The sequence below is a fragment of the Cynocephalus volans genome, chromosome 14 (genome assembly GCF_027409185.1).
Source record: "Cynocephalus volans isolate mCynVol1 chromosome 14, mCynVol1.pri, whole genome shotgun sequence".
Lineage (NCBI taxonomy): Eukaryota > Metazoa > Chordata > Mammalia > Dermoptera > Cynocephalidae > Cynocephalus > Cynocephalus volans.
The window spans coordinates 4,302,326-4,325,545 of NC_084473.1; the positions used below are offsets into that span (position 1 = coordinate 4,302,326).

Consider the following 23,220-nt stretch of genomic DNA (forward strand, 5'->3'; position numbering starts at 1 on the left):
ACCGGGATTTGAGGCGCTCTCGCGAGATCTCGGCCTCTTCCTAAGCCGGCGCTCAACAAGGTAGGTTTGTGGCCGTTGCTCGCGCGGGACTTTTTGTCCCGCGTTGAGGAAAACGCTCTTTGGAGTCAGCCCTGGAGCCGCGGGCCGTGTTCGCCGGGAGGGGATACAGCCGATTACCCAGCTTGCGACCTCCGATGGCTGCTGCGGGGCGGCCAGGGCAGGGGTCGGGGCCGCGGCCGGGACCGGGGCGAGCTCGCGGCGCCTGCGGCCCGGGGCCCTGACCCCCGACCCCCGCGCGTTTGTGCCCGCAGGAGAAGCCATGTTCAGCTCGAGCGCCAAAATCGTGAAGCCCAACGGCGAGAAGCCGGACGAGTTCGAGTCCGGCATCTCCCAGGTGGGCGCGGGGTCACGGGGTCGCGGGGTCGTGGGGCGCTCGCGGGCGGCGGCGCTGAGGGTCCCTGTGCCTTGTGCCGCTTCAGGCGCTACTGGAGCTGGAGATGAACTCGGACCTGAAGGCTCAGCTGCGGGAGCTGAACATCACCGCGGCCAAGGTGGGCGCCGGGCCGGGGGCGTGGGGGTCCTGGAAGCGGGGACCCGGGGGGTCCGGGAAGCGGGGGTCGTGGAGCCCGGGGGTACAGGGGGTCTTGGAAGTGGGGAGCCGGGGGTCCGGGAAGCCCGGGGGTGCAGGGGGTCTGGGAAGCGGGGGTCGGGGAGCCCTGGGGTGCAGGGGGTCGGGGAGCCCGGGGGTGCAGGGTCTGGGAAGCGGGGGTCGGGGAGCCCTGGGGTGCAGGGGGTCGGGGAGCCCGGGGGTGCAGGGGTCGGGGAGCCCTGGGGTGCAGGGGGTCGGGGAGCCCGGGGGTGCAGGGGTCTGGGAAGCGGGGGTCGGGGAGCCCTGGGGCGCAGGGGGAGGCCCTGGCTGGACTCGCGTGCCGGGGCTCGGTCCCCGTCCGTCCTCGCTCCTGCCCTAGTGCGGAGGCTGGACAGAGGCTTGTATGAGCCTGGTGCAGCCTGCAAAGCTCGGGCCTAGACTGTGCTCCTCCGCCTCTAACTGGTCCGCGGCGCTTCTTCTTTATTTGCTGGAAGCGGTTGTCTAGAGTTAGTACATCTGCTTCGTGTGCAGAGAACTGGGAATAGTTTTTGTAAATCTGTTTTTATTCCTGAATCTATAGTGTGCGTGGACAGTGTGGAGAAGAGGCCTGTGTGGAGGGCGGCCAGTCATCGCTTTTGGTTGCAAGAAACCTAAAAATTTCACACTTTAAGCTGAACGTTTTGCGTTTCATGTTTGTCAGGCATGAGAAACACTGATAGCGGGGCTGTGGTACGTGGCAGTGAGAAGTGAGCTAAGAAATGGCTTTCAGAGGAACTCGAATTCGGGTGTCCTCCTACCTAACTAGTATTTACGTTAACTGGTGTCACGTGGGATGACGCCTGAGCGGGGAGAAGAGGATGGTAGGAGCTTTAAAAAAGGAATTTTTTTTTTTTTTTTCTAAAGGAAATTGAAGTTGGTGGTGGTCGGAAAGCTATCATAATCTTTGTTCCGGTTCCTCAACTGAAATCCTTCCAGAAAATCCAAGTCCGGCTAGTACGCGAATTGGAGAAAAAGTTCAGTGGGAAGCACGTTGTCTTTATTGCTCAGGTATCTGTTTTGTTAAATGTTTTATTTTGTGGGTTTTGTGTAAACTACTTGTGTTTAGACTGTGTTGGTAGTTAGAATAATGAAAACAATCCTATCATGAATACAAAGAAACTAGTCTAGGTGGTAGGGTGCTGGGAAAGTTGTGTTTGCTTTGGGCTAGAAAGATAAAGTACTCCATTAATCTTAACAATTTAAGAAATCTGTGAAGTGACAGGGCTGTATTTTTGAGCTATTAAAATGGCCCTCCGTATTTACAGTTTCATGAACGTAGTGGTGATCAAACTAAGAAGCCTGGTTGATACTGAGCAGTGATTTTTCTACCTGATAGAATTACTGGTCCTAAGCTCATGCTGCTCCGGTGAATCAGACTATGGGAGGGAAAAGAGATGCTAAAGACTAGTTGGTAGGAAAAAGGGCAGATAGTCAAGAAAGGTTTTTTAAGGTTCGGATGCAGAGTGAAGTCTATGGGGAATTAAATGTCAGGACTGAGCAGGAGTAAAAGAAATAGTATTTAGTACCTGTATTGGGTAGTGGGCCTTATTGAATGTGGAAAGATGTACTATGTTTGGGAGATGTTTTTCTCAGTAGCATTTTAATAAAAGCTATGGATTCTGAGTGAATTTCTGAAAAATCAGGAAGTAACTTCATAGAAGGGTTTCTCAGTAAATGATTTAGGTTGTTTTGCTTTGAACTTTGAACTTACTCTGTTACTGTCTTTGCTTTTAAAGGAGTTTAACAGTTTTTAGCTTTCTATCAGTTTATGGTCCTTTTTATTTTTTTTGCATTTTCTTACATGATAATTTTTACCTTGCAGAGGAGAATTCTGCCGAAGCCAACTCGAAAAAGCCGTACAAAAAATAAGCAAAAGCGTCCCAGGAGGTGAGTATTTTAGCAGCATTGAAAATGTGTGTACTGTTAACTCTTAATTTGTGCAAGTTGTAGTTTATTATACAACAAGCTGTTCACGTGGAAATTTTTGAGTAACGTTTGGTTTTCTATGTAATTATATGTGATGTTTTAGAATTCTAAATGTAAAGTTTACGTGTAGTGTATGTGTAGGCAGTATATGCGATAGGTCAGTGCTGTCGCAAAAGATGAGACTGTTTCCTCCAATTCTTTGGGTAAAGGCTAGGAATGAGAAGGAAGTCATTGGTATTATGTGATAAGGCATACTCAACAGTAGAGGTAGGCTGAGATGTCTCTTTGCTCTTCATTTTTGCTGTGGATTACAAGTAAAAAATTAGATGGATTTTTCTGGTGCTGACATCACAGTTAACACTACAGTTGAAGATGCTGATGGAGAATGATTTATGAACTTGATTGACTTACAGGTAATCTGGCGTAAACTCAAATACTGATAGTTGATTTCTTGAACTAGGCCTCTGGTATTTTGTTAATGTCTCTGATGAGTACATTGTTTCACAAACTTAGATTATTAGATTTCTGCAGACCCTTCCCTAGGGACCATTTTGAGAAAAGATGTTCTAGGTATCCCTATTAACTGCAGCCACCCTGTGAAATGTATGATTGTCAGTGGATGAGAAAACTGACTCAAGGCTTGGAGTATTTGCTTATTACAGCTAATAGTAGTAGTACTAAGAATTTTTTAGAAATCCAGTCATGGTCTAAAAACCACTGGAAAAGGGATGGGCACCTAGTATTGTGGGTAGATGTTATTACAGCACCTTGCGTGCAGAGAGGAGAAGTAGCAGATGAGACCAGGAAGGGAGGGGCCAGATTTTCTGGAATATGAATTATATATGGCTTAGGATATTTTTTTCAGGATTTTTTTTATCATGATACTTAAAAAGGGGTTTATAATCTCAATTCTGAGAGTCCGAATTAGAGGTTAAGTATAAAAACAGTACCTTTGCTTTGTACCCAACCAAGGGACTGCCTCCCAAATCTGCAGCTTTTTCTCCCTCATCCCAAACCTATGTTTTCCAAGTTTTCTCAGGTAATGACTTCACTGTGTCCCTACACATTTAAACGCTGTTCATTAAACACTGTAGATAGAACACTATGTTCTGTACATTTATGCCTTCTATTCTCCTTCACACCAAGGTCTAGTTGGTAGGTCATAGTGTTTCTGCCACTTGTCCAATCTGGTTTCCTGCTTTCAGATTTATTTTCTCGCATCAGCAGAGTTCTCTTCAGCTCAGATTAAATGCTGAAATTTTTTTTTTTTGCGGGGGGGGGGGTGGCTATAGCAGTGGTATTTGGCTATAGCAGTGGCTATACGGTCTGTCATACTCTGATACTGTTTAGAGTTTAACAGTAGGTGTTCTCACTGACTTTTCCTCTGAAGCACTCAGTGTCTGTGTTTTGTGATTATTAAAGGGGCAGTGCCATTGCTCCCTGTTTTAAAGGATTTTAGATAACCTTGTAATCGGAGAGACGACTTTTAAGGAGAGTGTTAATTCTGTTAGATTCCCATATTTGTGTGCCTTCCTAGTACTGTAAAAATATGCCTTATTAATGAGCAGAGAACAATCTAGCCATCTAATTTGCTTTCTGAAGGGTAGTGAAAGCTTTGGGAAGTGGATTTCCTTCTAGCTTGCTGTCTGATCATGGAACAGTAAGTCCTTGGCAAACAGATTGAGAGTCATTACAAAACCTTTACTGTGTAACTTGGTACCACCAAGCAGGAAATACAAATGAGTAGAATGTAGTGTCTGTTCCTTCTGTGGGGTGAGTAAGACCTAGACAAATTGCCATAATATAGGCAGCTCTATAAATGTTGAAAATAAGAACTGTCTTTTGATTTACTCCTGACATCTTGTGGTACAGAATAGGTGCCCAGAAGTTTAGAATTAATAGAGCCTTCTTATTTGTAAGGCAGCAACTTAGGTAGTTGTGTACTTGATAGTGATAATCAGATGAGGAGCAAGATTTCATTGGCAGTATGTGCAGTGGGGTAGGTTGAACATCAGGGCACATGGGAGGGGCCGCTGTCCTAGAGCTGGTGAGACAGTATCTTTTGGGATAGAATATTGCCTCATTTGATCATGGAAGACGAGGAGGAGCTTTAGTGGTATCTTGGAGTCTAAGAAATCTTCGTAAATTATGTGATCACATCAGTATTTTAGAAAGGTTTCTTTGACAGCTTTGGAGGGGGTGGTTTTGGAGGAAGACTAGTAAAGTTACTTCAGTGACTTAATTGAGACATTATGAGTGAAAAATAAAGATGTATAAAATTCGTCATTAATCTTCTCCTTCCCAGAGATAATTACTTATAATGGCTAGGTAAATATGTAATTTACCAGGTTATCACATTTAAGATAGACTAAGCTTTTGTAAATTAATAAGCTACTTATCTTATTCTAGTTAACAAAGGCTTTAGTGTGATATATGAAATATAATTAGACAATTTGAAAATTAGTGTTCATTGGACTTCAGGAATCCGTGGTTTGCATTTTTGTTTTGACTTGGGGGTCACCTGAGGTAGGGAAGGCATTGCTAACATTTGTCACTATCCCTTAAGCCGCACGCTGACAGCTGTGCACGATGCGATCCTTGAGGATTTGGTCTTCCCGAGTGAAATTGTGGGCAAGAGAATCCGTGTGAAACTAGATGGCAGCCGGCTCATAAAGGTGCACTTGGACAAAGCACAGCAGAACAATGTGGAACACAAGGTAACAGGTTAACATTTTATTACAGAAAAAGTCAACCACAGAGGAGAGTGGATCGCAGTGTAAATGGGTCTCCATGTCCACTGGAAACAGTAATTGTAAACTTAGTCTGCACCTCAGCCCTGTCTGCTTTGGATTATGTATGTCAGGTTTGAAATTGGGAGATGTTTAAAAAATTGGACACTTGACACTGTGTACTGTTCAAGTTATTAGGAGTAAAATAATTTTTATGTTCTGACGTTAGGAAGGCTGTATATTCTAGATAAGTTAGGGGTGGGATGCTGGTGGTATTAAATGAGTCTTGGGAGAACTGTCATTTTTCTTCACACTTGGTAAAACAACCAATGTGGACAGCCACTGGGTCCCTTCGTGTCTTCGTCTGTGTGGCACAAAGGAGCACAGCACTCAGGTGCAGTGGTGTAGAATCCTGTCCCATGACATTGGAGATGAGCTTGTCCCCAGTCTTGGGACTGTTGTGGCCACATCTTGTACATTCCTTGTCTTCTCAGTGCCTGGTTGCTGAGGAGAAAAACCATGTAGGGCACAACTTCACAAAGTCATTAGGTTTTAAGATGAGTGTGTGTATTTAAAAGTTTTGTGACGATTATTTCTTTTCTTGTAGGTTGAAACTTTTTCTGGTGTCTATAAGAAGCTCACGGGCAAGGATGTTAATTTTGAATTTCCAGAGTTTCAGTTGTAAACAAAAATGAGTAAATAAAATATATTCATGGTATTCTGTTTTAGGTATGTTTTTCAAAATTCCGAAGACTGGATGCATAGCTGTCTACATTACGTTGTAATAGTAGCTTCCTATGTAGGCTGGAGGATTTTGGGCTGAGTGGGGGCCTGTTTGTCCAGGAAGTTTGTATTTGAAGGATGTCCATGTACCTGGTGAAGAAATATACAGGTACTTTTTTACTGTGACAAGAAACAAAATTTACCATTTTACCCACTTTTTGTAGTTGAGTTGCCTACACTGTATAGCTGCATTATGAAACACATCTCCATCTTGTAGAATGGAAACTACACATTGACAACTTCTTCCTCTTCCAACGGAATCACTCAATTTTTATACATAAGTCCATGTTAGGTTTTAAATGGACTTTCAGAAGTCAAGTGTGAGAGCACAATTAATAGATTCTAATACACTCCAAATGGTATGTAACGTGGGTGGGTAATTAACTGCTCAATTCCTTAGTTTTCTAGTCCATAAAATGCAGACATTAGGTGAAGTGAAAACTCTGAAGTTAGGATCCTGGAGCAGTATTAGTTGACCATAGTGGTTCTTCCAGGGGAAGTTAGGATCCTGGAGTCTTAGGGAAGGTAGCCCCAAACAACGTGTTTTACTGCAATTATTCCTACACGCAGACTAGCTCATCTGATTTCAGACTAACTTTGAAAGTTAATTTTTAAGACTAACTTTGAGTTGAAACAATAGTATTTTCCCATTTTGCAGTTGAAGGTCAGGCTGTTGAGGGGCTGAATTACATGGTGATGCAGGCATAACAGATGTTTCACACCTGCAGTACCTGCTCTGATGCTCTCCCCTTACGTGGTGACCGAGGTCTTGGTAGATTCACGGGTGAGTGAGGAAGATACCCCCTTAAGCAGTCAGTCACCAAGAACCTCGTCTTATCCTCACTGGTCCATTTTCTCCCTCCCCAGTCCTGCCGTGTACGTCCTGTAGTCCCTGTCACAGTAGACACGGCTGTGGTCCTTTTCCCTGATTTCTCTGGAACGTATTTACTTGGGCCAGGGTGCTGTAAACTATCCATCTCACCCTTTGCCAACTCAAAGTCCCCCCTTCGTCTTCTGATCTGGGTTTTGTGGTTTTGCAGTAGGCTTCATCATTGTCTTGTCATCTCAATGTTTAGCATATGTTGGTCTTCAGAAAATACTGGATGAACGTAGCAGAGGAATGTTCAGTTTTTGTGGCCATAAATCTGGAAACTGATCTGATAGGCTGTATAGGAGGATGCATGTTTTTACTTGAGCATAATTCTTTTTTTATTTATTTTTATTTTTTTATTTTATTTTATTTTTTTAAATTTTATTTTGTCGATATACATTGTAGCTGATTATTGCTCCCCATCACCAAAACCTCCCTCCCTTCTCCCTCCCCCCTCCCCCCCAACAATGTCCTTTCTGTTTGCTTGTCGTATCAACTTCAAATAATTGTGGTTGTTATGTCTTCTTCCCCCCCCCCGTTTTTGTGTGTGTGTGTGTGTGTGTGTGTGAATTTATATATTAATTTTTAGCTCCCACCAATAAGTGAGAACATGTGGTATTTCTCTTTCTGTGCCTGACTTGTTTCACTTAATATAATTCTCTCAAGGTCCATCCATGTTGTTGCAAATGGCAGTATTTCATTCGTTTTTATAGCTGAGTAGTATTCCATTGTGTAGATGTACCACATTTTCCGTATCCACTCATCTGATGATGGGCATTTGGGCTGGTTCCAACTCTTGGCTATTGTAAAGAGTGCTGCGATAAACATTGGGGAACAGGTATACCTTCGACTTGATGATTTCCATTCCTCTGGGTATATTCCCAACAGTAGGATAGCTGGGTCATATGGCAGATCTATCTGCAATTGTTTGAGGAACCTCCATACCATTTTCCATAGAGGCTGCACCATTTTGCAGTCCCACCAACAATGTATGAGAGTTCCTTTTTCTACTTGAGCATAATTCTAAGGACATAGTACTCTTTGGATGTCACCACTGAGCCTCAGTTTCTAGTTTGTAGTGTGGGATTTCATTACCTACTCCATAATGTATGTAAAATATCTATACCAACAGATGAGTTCTTTTTCATAGTAGTGGCTAGTTAGTGTCAGGGATTGTAAATATGTGCCTCACTAAATTGCACTGGCTAGGCCTTGGTGTCAGCCACTGCAGCTCCATTACCTAGGGATCTTCAGGGTCTGAAGCAGATCTCCAAAGGTGCCATATGGGATGAATCGGTGAGGGAGAAGATGAAGCTTTTTAACTTTAAATTATAGAAGGTGACATGAGCTAAACAGCATGGAGGAGTGGACTGGAGCAAATTCAGTCTTGTTTTTTTTCAGCTTATAAAATGCTGCAATTAGCAAGCAATTATGGGTTATATTAAGTGGTTGAATGTTTGAATAAGACAGGGCATGATTATGAAACTTGCTTGTATCATGGGTTCACTGGTTAGTCTGGGAAACGATTTATAAGCTACCTAGAATATTAGACGTTTTTCTTCTAAGATTTTTTCTGAATTTATTTTTCTGTGACGCCATTGTCTATCAGTGAGACACCTAGTAGATGTTAAATCAAAAAATCTATCTGTAGGAAGAGAAGTTTTAACATTACATGAGAAAATAATGGCTTTTGGAAACTAGTAGAGTGAGCATATTTTAAGATGGCCATTTGGGAAATGCTTCCATTTAAGGTGAAAGAACGTGACATATTACTCTGCATACTGTAAAAACTTAGGATTAGAGCATTCTAACCTATTTAAGACTTACGAATAGTTTGAGGTGGCTTTAAATTCATTAATTAAAAATTTAAGTATTCAATACCTTCCAATTTGCAAGAACAAAGATTACCACAATACAAGGAAAGATGGAAAATTTTGGTTGGTTTTTAACAAAAACTTCTGCGCAATTGCTAGATAGAAAGCATAGCCGAAGACAGGCTTCTTCCATTTGCGTTTGTCTTTGAAAGATGTCTTTAAAATCAGACTTCATAGTGGAAAGTGTGTCACAGGCAGAAGTATAACAGAATAGTGTAGTGGACTATATGTATATGGTGCAGTTATATATTTCTGTGTATAATAGTGTGGTGGATTAACTGTCCCTGTCACTCAGGTTCAGCACTTAGTGATATTTTGCTGATCTTATTTCATCTATTCCTGCCCCTCTTTTTGTTGGAGATTTTTGAAGTGAATTCTAAGCCTCGTATTACTTGAATCTTCTTTTAGCTCTGATAATTATTAAAATTAAGTACAAAAATAAACTAAACTTAGAACTAGGTTTTAAATTGATACATCGTTAAGTATTAAGCCAAGCTTTTCTGGGCTGGCCAGTTAGCTCGCTTGGTTAGAGTGTGGTGCTGATAACACCAAGGTCAAGGGTTTGGATCCCCATATTGGCCAGCTGCTGCAAAAAGGCTAAAAAAGAAAAACTAAGGTTTTCAAAATTGTGTCAATCACATTGCTTTCACTAAAATTAGTATCTAGGTGAACAAAAAGGTTTGGGTACCATTACTACTTTTATCCATTTAAAATTTCTTTGTTTTTATAATGTACATACTCTTTGTACTGTAGTACATTCTACATTAATATCTACACATATTGGAGATGCCAAAAAATTTTACTTGATGGAATACATAACAAAACAGTTTGGGAACTAGTGTGCTTATAGTCACTACAATTTATCAGTAAACTTGCTCTCAAGAAAGAAAAATGTGTAGAATAATTTTGAAAAACAGTTCAACAAAGATTTGATACTAAACCCACAAGAATGTATGGGAAGTAATTGTGGTTTTTAAATCTTCCTTTTTTCCTTGTTCTATATAATTCTATCTTTTCTCTGATTTGAACAGAATAAGAACTGGTAACGGTACAGTTGCACAGATCCTAAGTGGTACATCATTTTGAGGTTTTTGAGGCACTGAGATGCATGTTTAAAATAGGTATTAGGGGCCAGCCTGTGGCTCACTCGGGAGAGTCCGGTGCTGATAACACCAAGGCCACGGGTTTGTATCCCATATAGGGATGGCCGGTTTGCTCACTGGGTGAGCGTGGTGCTGACAACACCAAGTCAAGGGTTAAGAGCCCCTTACCGGTCATCTTTAAAAAAATAAAAAATAAAATAGGTATTAGACTTGATATTTATTAAAACTTATAACAGTACAATATAACTACAGTCTAATGAAAGTAGAGATGTTTCAATTCCCAGAGATGGGCCTGGTCACTGAGATCCCTGTTATGGCTGGAGAAGCTGTTAAAGATGCATTTAACTATTGAATTTTCTCACTATAATAGCAACAATGGATGCGTGATTATAATGAAGTTTAGTCTGAATGCCTCTTTGGCAATTACATTTTTACTCAAACTTCTGTGTAGATAAAAATGAAATACGTGCTCTGTAATAACATTTAAATGAGGCTGCCATTTCACTTAGTGTGATGTTCATTGCACCTAAAATGGCCTAACCAGTCCCTTGAAAGTAGAAAAATTCACTGCTTACTCAGTTTTTAATCATTTGACAGAACTCAGCATGTCCCATAAATAGACTTATCATTCTGCTAATTTTATTCATAACTGTTCTCTGGCAATTTGCAAGCCTGTTATAGTACCCTGAAAGCGTGCTCACCACTAGTCCATGTCTCAGTCTCATGAGGTTAGAATCTCTACTGAAAACTCCTGCTTGGGAGGATGCTGTGGATGGGGAATCACACCTGTATGTGGGTTGTGGCCTGAGGATGAGTCACCTTTTTTCTCTGGGCCTCAGTTTTCTTATTTGTGAAATGAAAGGGTTGGATTAGACCAGCGGAGTCTGATGGTCCTTCTAATTCTGAAAGTCCTTGATCTTAAGTCATAACAATTCTAAAAGTAAGTACAGACTAGTCCTCTGCACCCAACAAGGAGGTATGTGTGCTGAGCAGATTACCTGGCACTTAGTAAAAACTTGAATGAATGAGCTGTCCTGTCCTTGGAAACTGAGTCAGTTATAGGATTTTTTAAAGGAGGAGTGAGAATTAGTGAAACCTCACGATGACCATGGTTGTCAGTGCCTGAGAGTCATCTTGGATGCGGGGTTAGTAGATGAGGAGCCATGTCTGCAACTGATGCATGGAACAAGGGAGGAGATTCTGAGCTTCATTCACATTTTCAGTTGGTTGCTTTTCCCACTTCATTCTGTGTAGCTTTCTTGAAGTCTCTTAACTCCTTTGGGCCTCAGCCCTCTATGACATGAGGGGATTGACTGAAATAAACTCATCCCTGATTGCTTCAAAGTTAGATGGTTCTGCGAGGTGGCTAGGAGGTCCTCTGGCTCTCAGCTGAGGGTCTGACATCAAGGATCTCTTAGGAGAAGCGAAGAGATTAGATTGTGTGTGTTTGTGATGGGTGTATTTCAGAAAAGATGCTACTTCTGATAAGGTCTTTTAGCTGAAATATTTCTTTTTTAGTTCCAGGTCATCACTGGTATGTTTAGTGGCCAGTACTTATTGACAACCGGTGTAATTAAGATCACTGACTTCAGCCACTGGCCTGCTAGACTCCAGCCGCAGCAGTCACTGTCAGATTCAGCCCTGATTTGATGCACTAACAGCATGTAGCGAAGATGAGTGTGCAGTTCAGTTCATGCTAGGTTGTGCAGAGGCACGCTTTGTCAGGCGTTCACTGCATGCCAGATATTGTGGACCCTGGGGACAGGAAGATGAAATACGTTGCTGTCTCTATCCTAAGGTCCTCATTGCTCAGTGGGTGAGACAGACAGAAAATAATTTTAAAACAATGCAGCACACACTTTTAAATTACTAATGTGTGCCTTAGGCAGGCATGTTTTTCTTTGTGGCTTGCGGAATGTATTTCTTGGACCAGTGTCTACCTCTGGCATGGATGCTCAGGCTTGCTTTGGAAGATGGCTTGGGAGGGGCCATGAGAAGACTGAGGCCCCCCCCACCCCCGCCAGTGTCCTTGTGTGATGTTGTCAGCTTTTACATCTGCCCTTGATGTCCATTTTAACCTGATTTTCCCCACCGCTTAAGGAAACCACACTGTCAGACTCACTTTATATGTTTCTGTTGGTGGGCGTAACTACATGGGTGTGTCTGTGTGATTGCTTTGTGCCATTCCAAAGTGACCACTGACTGGATGGTTAGGTAGTGTCCCCCTAGGGTGGTTCCCACACCCAGCAGGTCTTTCCCTCAGTCAGGGGCCCATTTGTTGATTTTCAGTTTTGAGGTATGTGGTGGAGCAGAAGTGTCCAGTCCAGCGTGACAGATGGTTGAGGCATGGCAAACGGTGAGTAGCACAGATGTTTGGTAATGCCAGCAGCAGCTGCCACATGTTTACTGAGTGTCCACAGGTCAGGCATCGGGGCAGACCATTTGCTGTGTTGGCTGAAATCCTTGCAATGATCCTCTGAGGGAGGCACTGGTTCTCAAAGTCCGGTCCCTGGACCAGCACCCTCGGCACTGCTTGGGAACTTGTTAGAAATGAAGATGCTCAGATCCCACCACCAACCTATTGAACCAGAAACTCTAATGGTGGATCCCAGCAATTTGTTTTAAGAAGTCCTTAGATGACTCTGATGCAGGCTTGAGTGTGAGAACCTCTGATACTAGGTTCCTAATCTCTGATGGGGTGCTGTCTCTCACGTAGTCACGGTAAGTGGTGTGGTCCCAATTTAAATGTGTCATCTGGGTGCCTGTACTGTTGGACTGTCTGTGTCCCGTATCCATGAGTGACCAGGGAAGACGGAATGATGAGTCCCATGTGGTGGAGGGGGAGGCGGCAATGCTGTGCTGCACTTCCAGGGAGCTCTGGAGAAATGAGGGATCCCTCTTCAGGGATGAGGAGGGAGAGAGGTGGCCACGGTGAATGTCCTGGTGGGCAAAGAGTCGCAGAGATAGGGCAGCACGCACTGTAACCTCCAGTGAACGTTCCCATCAGAGACAAATGGTTTCCTCTGGCTCCTGCTGTCCACATTTCTCAGCTATCTCTGGGAAATGTAAATACCAACTGGGATGCGAGCCAGACTGCGAGAGGGTCAGAGGCCATGAGGCAGAAGGCTGTTCCCAAAGGCCATGACCTCGATGCTTTCAAGAAAAAGCTGAGGAGACAGGAGGAAGGTGGAGAGGGCCTACAAGGGCCGCCAGCACTCACCGGGACGTTTGGTGCTTATTTGTGACGTTGGGTGTAACCTGAAAGTGATTCTGACTTCCCGTCTACCTGACATAGGCAAATTGAATAGTCACTTTTATTTCTGTGACTGAGGGTAATTGTCGGCTTATTGGCAGTTTTTAAAAAGCCTGTAACCTTCCAGGAGCACAGAACAAATGGGAACCCGCCTCTGTGAGGCGCGGGAAGGGGCTGTAGAGGAGGGAGGTTTGGTCTGGACGCGTTCTCGACGGCTTGCTCCATGGAGGTGACAAGTGTGGCATTAGTGAGGCAGGTCTGGACTCCAGTCCAGCACATTCCCTTGTGAACCGTGAACTTGGACGAGGTACCTAGTTCTTGGGCTCTGGGGTGATGGTAATAATATGTCAGCGAGGGGTTCTGAACGATCCCAGCCGACACCTGGGTGCCGAACACGGTTCTGTTCTTTTCACCCATTAGCCGTGCACAGGCAGAGGGAGTGGCTGCCCGAGCGATGGGATGTGAGTGTCCTGGGCTGCCAGGTATGACACACTGTGCCTGCCACCCCCTGCCCGACACCACAGGCAATCAGGATTCAGCTGGAGGGGCCCTAGTGTTCCTTGTGCTCCATGGTCACGTATTTCTGTAAAATTACCAAAAATAAAATGTTAGCCACAATCAGTGAAGACCGCTCGTTCCTCCATCAGTCCTGCTGAGTGATACTGGAGTGGCCACCGGCCTCTCTGGGATGGGCTGAGGTTTCCCGAGCTCAGCACTGCTGACACTTGGGGTTGGATTGTTCTCCGTCGGGGGCGTTCCTGTACGTCGTAGGATGTTTAGCAGCGTCTTCGGCCTCTACCCACTAGAAGCCGGTGGGTACTGTGCCCCCACTTGTGACAACTAAAAATGTCTCCAGAACACTGCCAAATATCCCCTCAGCCTGGGGTGAGGGGTGGGGGTGGGGGGACAAACTGAACTTGAGCTGGATTATTTTGGATTTCCGTTGGATGTTATGTGGTTCAGAGTGATTTCCATGTACAAAGAGGTCGTCAGTCACAAATTGGTCAGTGGTGTGTGGTCAGTTCAAAGACTTAAGATCGTTGTCTACACAAAACAAAAAACCAAGATGCAAAATGCCTGAAATCATACACCTTATATGTGGAAGAAATCTGATAGAAGTTTTCGTGAATTTGATAACCATCCAAAAAACCTATGTGACATTGCCAGTACATACATGTGAAGCCATGGGGCCGGCTGGTTAGCTCAAATGGTTAGAGCGCAGCCTTGTAACACCAGGTCGTGGGTTCAGATTCCTGCACTGGCCAGCCACTAAAAATAAGTAATTCAAATAACCATGCTAGAGAAAATATTGAGTTCTCTTTACAGAAACTTGTTTTCATGGAGGAGGCAATAAAAGCCAAATAATATAAGCAAAGAAACAAAAATAGTAGGGCTGTCAGGCAGCTTTTTAAAATTAAACATTTTATTTTGGAGTAGTTACAGAGTCACATGCAGTTGTGAGAAATAACATAGAGAGATCCCACGTATACAATTTCCCACTAGTAACATCTTGTACAACCGTGGTGCCTGTCGCAGCCAGAGTACCGACATTGATCTGCCAGGTCGCACATGTGGTCATCACAGAGACCCTCCTGTTGCTCTTCCTCAGCCACCCTCACTTCCCTCCTGCCCTGCCCGCTCCTTCATCCTTGGCTACCACTCATCTGTTCCTAGTCCCTACAGCCCTGTCATTCTAATAGTGTATAAATGGAATCCTGCAGTCCGTAACCTTTTGGAAATAGATTTTTTCACTGCGCAGAATCCCTTGAGCTTCGTCCAGGTTGCTGCATGTATCAGTGTCTCATTCCTTTACAGTATTTCCGGGGAGCATTCTGCAGTGAGCACGTGTCTCAGTCTGCCTGACCATTCACCTGCTGAAGGGCGTCTGAGCTAATTCTCATTTGTGGATATTACAAATAAAGTTGCTGTGAACATTCGTGTGCAAGTTTATGTGTGAACATGTTTCCATCCCTCTGGCATAAATGCCCAGGAGTGCATTCATTGCTGGGTCGTGTGGTGGTTGCGTATTTCATTTTTCAGGAGACTCCCGAACTGTTTTCATCTTATGTTCCCACCAGCAAGGTATCAGTGGCTCCCATGCTGGCCAGCATTTGGTGTTGTCACAGTTTTGTTGTAACCATCCCAATAGGTGTAGGGATATCTCCCTGTGGGATTAATTTGCATTTCTCTAACGACTAATGATGTTGAACATCTCTTCATGTGCTAATTTGCCATCTGTATGTCCTCTTCAGTGAAATGTCTGTTTTCTGCTGATTTTCTAATTGGATTGTTTGTCATTTTAGTGTTAAGTTTTGACATTAATATGTCCCAGATACTAGGCCTTTGCCGGATATGTGGTTTGTAAATACTTTCTCCCATCCTGTAGCTTGTTTTTAAATCTTTTTAACACGGTCTTTTTCAGAGCCCAAGTTTTCTTTTTTGTTTGTTTTGTTTGGCAGCTGGCTGGTGCAGGATCTGAACCGTTGACCTGAACACAAGTTTTTAATTTTGATGAAGTTCAATTTATTGATTACTGGTTTTGTGGATTGGGCTTTTGATGTTATATCCAAGTACTATTTAGTTATCCTTAGATCCTGAAGATTTTTCTCTTACTTTTTTTCTAAAAGTCTTGCAATTTTACATTTTACATTTGAGCTCATGATCTATTTTGAGTTAGTTTTTGTATAAGGTGTGAGACTTAGCTGGAGGTTCATTTTCTTGCCTGTAGAAGTCCAATTACTCCAGCATCATTTGTTGAAAAGGCCGTCTTCCCTCCATTAACTTGCTCCTTCATCAGAAATCAACTGGGTATATCTGTAGGTCTGTTTCTGGGTTCTCTGTTCTATTCCATTGTGTAATAAGTCTTGGAGGTGGGTACAGAGATTCCTCCTAGTTTATTATTTTTCAAAATTATTTTAGCTATTCTAGTTCCTTTCTCTTTTGTTATAAATTTTATAATAATCTTGTCTATGTGTACAAAAATTCTCACTGTGATTTTGATAGAAATGGTGTTAAACTTGTATATCAGTTTGGGGGAGAATTGAAATCTTCACTCTGTTGAGTCTCCCGATCCATGAACATGGTATGTCTCTCCATTTATTTAGATCTTTGATCATTTCATCAGCATCTTGTAGTTTTCAGCATATAGGTCCTATATATATTTTATTAGATTTATACCTAAGTATTTATTTTTTTGAACAATTGTAAATGATAATTTTAATTTCAGTGTCTATGAGTTCATTGCTATTTTATAGAAATATAATAGCTTCTTAATGTTTATCTTGTATTCTGTGACCTTGCTGAACTCATGTAATAGTTCTAGGAGTTTTTTTGTGTGTGGACTCTGGGATTTTCTAAGTAGACAACCATGTCATCTGCAACAAGCAGCATCCTTTTCATGCCTCACTGTAGTGTCTAGAACTTCCAGCACTGCTGAGTGAGAGTGGAGAGGGTAGACATTCTTGCCTTTGCCTTGATCACAGGAAGAAGACGTCTTTCACCGTGAAGTACGATGTAAGCTGTAGATTATTTTAATATATGCTCTTTATTAAGTTGCAGAAGTTTTCTCTCCATCCCTATTACCCTGAGAGGTTTTTTTTTTTTTTTTTAAATCTACCATGAAAGGGTGTTGAAATATGCCAAATGTTTTTCCTGCACCAGTTCATATGATCGATTGTGTGATTTTCCTGTTAGCTTGTTAACACAGTGGATCACATTGATTAATTTTTGGATATTGACCCAACTTGCCTCCCTGAATGAAACCCCATTTGGTCATAGTTTATATATCTCTTTATATATTATTAAATTCTATTTGTTAATATTTTTTAAAGTATTTTTGCATCTGAATTCATGAGGGATATTGCTCTGTAGTTTCTTTGTACTTTGGTTTTGATATTAGGGTATTATCAGGTTTATAAAATGAATTGGTGGTTATTCTCCCTGCTCTTCTAATATTTTGGGGGGGTGGGCAGTGGCTGGCCAGTACGGCGATCCAAACCCTTGATCTTGGTGTTACAGCACCATGTTCTAACTGAGCTAATCGGCCAGTCCTTCTCCTCTTCTGTTTTCTGAAAGTACTTGTGTAGAATTGGTATTAATTTTTCTTTAAACATTTGGTAGATTCTCCTGTGAAACCATTTGGCCTAGAAATTTCTTTCTGGGGAGTTTTTAAATTGCAACTTTAATTCCCTTAATTGTTGTAGAGATAATTAAATTATTTATTTCATATTGGATGCATTGTGGTAGTTTGTGTTTTTCCAGAAGTAGTCCATTTTGTCTAAGTTGTCAAGTTTATACATAACTTGAATACATTTTTAATAAAGAATTCATACTTTTTCATGGATTTTGTGATTTGTGTGGAATTTGTCAGTATTTACATTTTTCATGTTATGATTTTTCAGTCTAAATAAATATTTGCCTTTGAACCTAGCTTTATATGATCATAATTTTATGTAAATCTTTTTGTTAAAGAAGGCCCCTCCCCCTCCGAAAATGTGTAAGTTCAGGCTGCACAGGAGTTGGGTCCGCCTACCCCACTACAAGGACTGGTCTCTGGCGTGTATTACCTTTTAATGAAACTTAAACAAGCCAGTGAGTTTGGGGCCTCACTGTAGGCTAGGTCTCCACAAGCAATGGTCAAAGACTTACTGCCTTCTGAAGTTATGTCCCATATGGAAGAAAATGAAAGGAGATGTCAGCTGCATTTACTTCTGTCCGATGTGATGCCAGGTGGTTATTATTACTCTTTATACTCTTCTGAATTTCCATAATACTCATGCTTATTTTTTCAAAGAAAAAAAAAAGCAAGAAGAAAAGAATGAAAGAAAAAGAAAAACAGAAAAGAAAGCCAAAACAGAGGCAGGATTGGGGCGTTTGGGTTGGAGAGTTAGCAGGGGCATCTCCAGGAGGGTCCCACACATCCCCCCACCCCCAAGCCCGGCATCACGGCTGTTCCCAGCATTCCCACACTTTCCCCTACTGTCCTGCAGGACAGCCGAGGTATTTCAAACAGGAAGCGGCTTGCAGATAACCCTGCAGCCGTTCAGCCTGATTTGCTGGGCTGCTGACAGTGTCAGGCAGTGGCTTCGCTCTGTGTGCTGGACTGCAGCTGGCTTCTGTAAATAGCAGCCATGAGGCTCCCGAGTGCAGTGTCCTGGCGGGCTGGCGACGGGCAGGACACCCCCTTCGCCTAGTGTGCGTTCAGGTAGGAGACGCTGGCCGGACACTTCGTGGCCCCAGAGCACAGAACCGAGGGCCGGACCGGTGCTGAGACAGGCAGAAAGGCAAGATTCCAAACAGGGACAGAGGTAGGAATCGGGCTGAGGGGAGATGGGGGGGATTTGTTCTTAGATCCAGGCAAAAGACGGTGTCTGTACATAAATCACGAGAATTCCAAATTTTGATTAGTTCAGTAGTTCATGGTGGAAACTTCGAGGAGCCTGTTGATGAGATGGATTCAGACCCATCAGAATTGGTGATGATGGGGTCTTGCCCTCTCGGGTTACTTGGAATTCAAAGTACCTGAGGTCCCAGAGGGTGAAGCAATCCTTCCTAATTCCAGACCACAGTGTGACAACTGGCCCGGTCAGTTGTTCCTGGGCAGCGTTTGAGGGCGGGGCTGCTGGACAACAGCATCACCTTGACTCGGGGCTCAGTGACAGGAATCACAGGTGGGAGGGACTTGCAGAAATGACTTTCAAGGGGGTGGCTTTGGGGTTCTGATGGGGTCATCTAGTACCCAGTGGGCATCATCTTGTCTTCTAACACTGGAAAAGAAAGATGTTTCATTAGGTAGCCCCCCTGCCTTGACACTGTGTGTCAGGAACTGGCTGTCTTGTGAGAGCTGAAGGAATGTGGTAGTTCTAAATTCAAACGACAAGGCTTTAAAGCCATTGCATGTCCTAACTGGATTTCTGATTTGATGGAAAACACTGCCAGGTGCCAGGTCGAGCAGTGCCCAGACCTGCACGGCTGTTCCGTTCTATGTACGGTTTTCAAGTGTCTGTGTGCCAAATAAGAGGACAGACCGACGAGTAAAGCGAGGGAAGGATGTAGGGGGGAGGCCTCTTCTCACTCCCTGGTCTTGGAGAGAAGCTAAGAATGGGTGTGGCCACGGGGAAAGCACATTGTCAATGCAGGAAGCAAAATGGCGGGGGTGGGGCCCTGGTGCCAGTAAAACAAGCCCCCGAGTGCTTCTTGGGATGTGGCTCCCAGGAGATGGTTATAGTCTCTGAGATGCTGCGCCTTGCTGTAGATAGTTCAGGAAAATGCAGATTGTACGTTTGGCAACCTAAGGCACATTGTTTTCCCCACTGTCTATTTTTTTCTTATAATGTATTTCTTCTAAGAATCCCACATTTAACCCTTTCTCCACTCGGAAGCCAGCCTCTTTCATTGCAGGGAGGGCCCTCAGCGCCCTGGGCCCCTGCTGGGAGATAAGGATGTTGTTCTGAAAGACATCCTGGGGGTAGCTGTGGCTTCTTTGTTTATAAAACTAAATTCCTCTTCTTTTTTTTTTTTTTAAAAAAAGATGACCAGTAAGGGGATCCAAACCCATGGCCTTGGTGTTATCAGCACCACACTTTCCCAAGTGAGCCACTAGCTGGCCCTCTAAATCCTCTTCTAAGAAGGCAGTCAGAGTGCAGGAGCTCTGGGGAGAGGGCCCTCCAGCGAGCCTAGTGCCTCCGGCCCGTGCTGATGCGCCCTGGTTTCTGCAGTGGCACCTACTGAACCTGAACTCTGAGTCCAAGCCTACAGGGCAGGGCAGTGCCTCTTTTGTGTCCACAGCATAGACTGGCCAGCCACAGGGAAGTAGACAGAAGGGCAGGCGGGTCAGTGAATGCGTGAGTGGAGGGACAAGGGACCCTGGGTTTAGCTTCGTCTGTGTTTCTACCTCTTGCTGTTGCCCGCTTTCTTGGACGAGGGCAGCCAACCTTTGGCGAAGCTGCTTGTAGGAGTTCTTAGAGCAAGAGCAGTGAGGGTCTTGCTGAGCACTGGGTTGTCTGCGATGGAATCATTTTTAACTAGAGAGGAAACTCCCAGATCAGCTTTTGATACCAGAGACGTTTAAAAAAATCTAACCCAGTTTGCGTCCAAAAAACACCAAGAAGCAAGTGTCGGCTGAGCAGAACGTGGGTGGAGTAGGCCTGTCATCGCTTTTGACAGACATGCACCAGACAGGACCACAGAATGCAGCTCAAGCAGCAGCTGAGCACATCGTGATGGAGCAGCAGGCCTGGCTGCAAACTGTGCGGGCCCCTTATTACTAGGAATTTCAGGATGATGATGGCAGGGCAGTGACCCAAGTGTGTGGGCCCCACGGCTCCACACAGGCCGTGTGTCTGAGGACACGAGTTGTGATAGAGACTCGAGTGTAAAGTTCCATCTGTGTTGCAGCTGTGAGCTTCTGTTCATTCATCCACACACCGTTTATTCCCTCAGTCTAGTGCCTGCTCATCTCCAGGCTCTCGGGCGCTTGGGCACTTCACGAACGACAGAGCTGTCACACATAGCTCACTCATACGTGGGCCCACGCCCGGAGGGAGCAGAGAGAGAAGGGGAGCCGCCACTTGAAGGGGTCCTGGCCTGGTGGGCTGCGCCCCCGTTTTGTCTTTTGCTCACTGCTCTCATGCTCGTGCAAGTGTGAGCCACGTGGCCCGAGCAGCAGAGCACGGAGAGGAGGCCGAGTCACAGCACCCCCCACCCCCACGGCTGGGCTGATCGTTCAACTTTGCCCTTCACTGCCTTTAAAACGAGGACTCAAACTATTTTGCAAAGTTGTTTGGGGAATTAAGTAAGATCTATGTGCCCACAATTGGTATATAGTATATCCTGGCTCCTTTTTCCCTCTACGTGGCGGTGACTGATTGAGGGAGGAAGACGGGCTCTTCTTTTGATGGATGGAGCTTACGGCCGGGTGGCAGGAAGAAGCCCTGGGTGGCAATCCCATCTTCACCACTTACAGCGGCGTAATGCTGGGAAAATGACTTCATGTTTCTTAGCTTTGGTTTCATCTGTCACACGGGCATAATGGTGCTAATCTCTGTGGGGAGTTATAAGTTATTTTCTCCAACTCAGTGAACACTCTTCATTCCTGTCCTTTACAGTGGCAATTCTGTAAGTGTCTCCACAGAAAGAAGCCAGGTCCTCGTTTCGTGCATAATGATACACACTCCCAGGTGTCCTAGAGTGGAAATAGTCTTTACCTGTGTCCATCTCGTGGAAGAACTGACTACAGCAGAGGCACAGAGCATTGTCTGTGGAGAAACCCTGACTTCCAGCTCTCCCTTGTCTGGGAGCCCACCCACGTACCAGCAGTGGCAGCAATAGCTGTCATTTGGTGAGGCTAGGCCCCGTGCGGAGGGCTTCGTGGGCGTTACCACCAGTATTCCTCAAAAGAACCTTCGAGGGTTCTTGTCACCATTGTAATGTGAGGGACAGGCTTGGAAGAGGCGTGTGATCTGGCCAAGGCACTGGCAGGTGGTGCTGCCAGGTTCGCCACTGTCCTGTAAACAGAGCACCCTCCAGGTATCACAGTCCATGTGGCAGGTCTCTGTGTGCCGTCTGTGACTTCCTCGGTGGCCATGGAGGGAGAATTGGCCCACCTGCTGCCACGTCATGGGGGCGAGCTCATCCAGCTTCCACCCCGTCCCCACACCCATGAGGGATGGGTGCTTTCCGCCCCAATTTAGACAGTCAAGAAGCCACAGCTACACGTAGTGACATGGAGCATAATGTTGAGAAAAAAGTCAGACAGAATGTGTCTTGATATGTTGCATGACATTTTGTAAAACTCAAAAACAAGGAAATGCAGTGATACATTGTTAAGAATACATGCATGTGTAGTGATGCTGCTTAACACTGCAAGGGAATGATAAGCTGAGAACCTGGCGCAGTGAGTGGTCCCTCTGCGGGACCTCCCTGAGTGCGGATGTGGGTGCTGGATAGGACCGGGGCGCACAGGGACGACAGTGGCGCAGCGTCTTCTTGCCTGTGAAGCTGGAGGCTACAAATGTTTGCTTTATGGTTAAGCTTCATAGTTTTCATTTAGGAGGGTACCTCAAATATTTCACAGAAAAGTAGAATTAAAAGATAACACGAATCTTTCCTGAACTTTATGAAGTGCCCTCGTACAGTACATGTGTACCTTTGTGTGTATTAAACATTGATAATAAAGAACTTGAAGAAGAAAATCTGAAGTAACACTGCACAGGTATTAATAGTTGTCAAAGCGGGCAGTGGGTATGGGTAAGTTCACTGAACTACTTTTGAGTGTATTGTAATTTTTCCATCATAAATAGTTAAAAAATAATGAAAAAGACCTCGTCAGGAAACTGTGGCCCGTGTGATGGGTGTCCAGGCACCCGCGGGGCGGCCTCCCCCGCTGCGCCCTCTCAGTGGGCATCGGGAGCCCCTCTCCACCTGCCCCCTTCTCTCTCATCCTGATTGAGAACTTAGATACTTTTACGTCTGTCTGGCTTTAATGTTTTTTCTCTTAGGAAAAGCAGAAACGCCTAGGGGCCACTCTCTTCTCCCTATTTAATTTTTCCAGCTTCCTTCCCCTAAGCCGGCCTGCACTCTGAAGTCGTCTGCACTTCTGATTTCTCGCAGCTTTTGAACATTTGAATAAGGGGGGCAGTGGGCGTTTTGTTAATTAACCTCTGGCCTCCGTGAATTCCTGTTCCCACCCGCTGTGCACCCCCACAGGGAGGACAGCCTAGTCATTTGGCAGAAGCTGCGGAGCTGAGCCCAGGGGGCGGGCAGCAGGGCCCTGAGCGGCCCTTGGGACCTGACCAGCCTCTAGAGCAGGGGGCTGGGGCACTCATGTCCTGATGCTGCACGTCCCACAGCCACAGCGGCCTGGCTTCCTTCCCGTGATCTGAGCTTTAAAGTATCTTTTCTCCCCTGGGCCATTCCCGGACATGGGGATGAGGGGACGTTTTACCTTCCACACCTCTAGGTTTTCACAAAGGTTTAAATTCAGTTGTCTTCACATTTACATTCCTGGCAAGTGACTCTTTAAACCCCGAGATCCTTGCTCACTCCCCTCTCCTC

General features: G+C 44.6%; 1 protein-coding gene and 1 non-coding gene across 2 annotated transcripts; both read left to right on the forward strand.

Moving 5' to 3' along the window:
* Positions 1–6,001, forward strand: RPS7 (ribosomal protein S7). Its single transcript, XM_063078134.1, has 7 exons — positions 1–60; positions 312–394; positions 480–551; positions 1,493–1,636; positions 2,451–2,515; positions 5,121–5,271; positions 5,891–6,001. The coding sequence occupies exons 2-7, from the start codon at positions 320–322 to the stop codon at positions 5,966–5,968; spliced, it is 585 nt and encodes a 194-aa protein (XP_062934204.1). The 5' UTR covers positions 1–60; positions 312–319; the 3' UTR covers positions 5,969–6,001.
* LOC134363459 (small nucleolar RNA SNORA73 family) lies at positions 5,610–5,817 on the forward strand. The gene has a single exon (XR_010021714.1). It is a non-coding gene; the product is annotated as a small nucleolar RNA SNORA73 family (small nucleolar RNA).
* Positions 6,002–23,220: the final 17,219 nt, after the last annotated feature.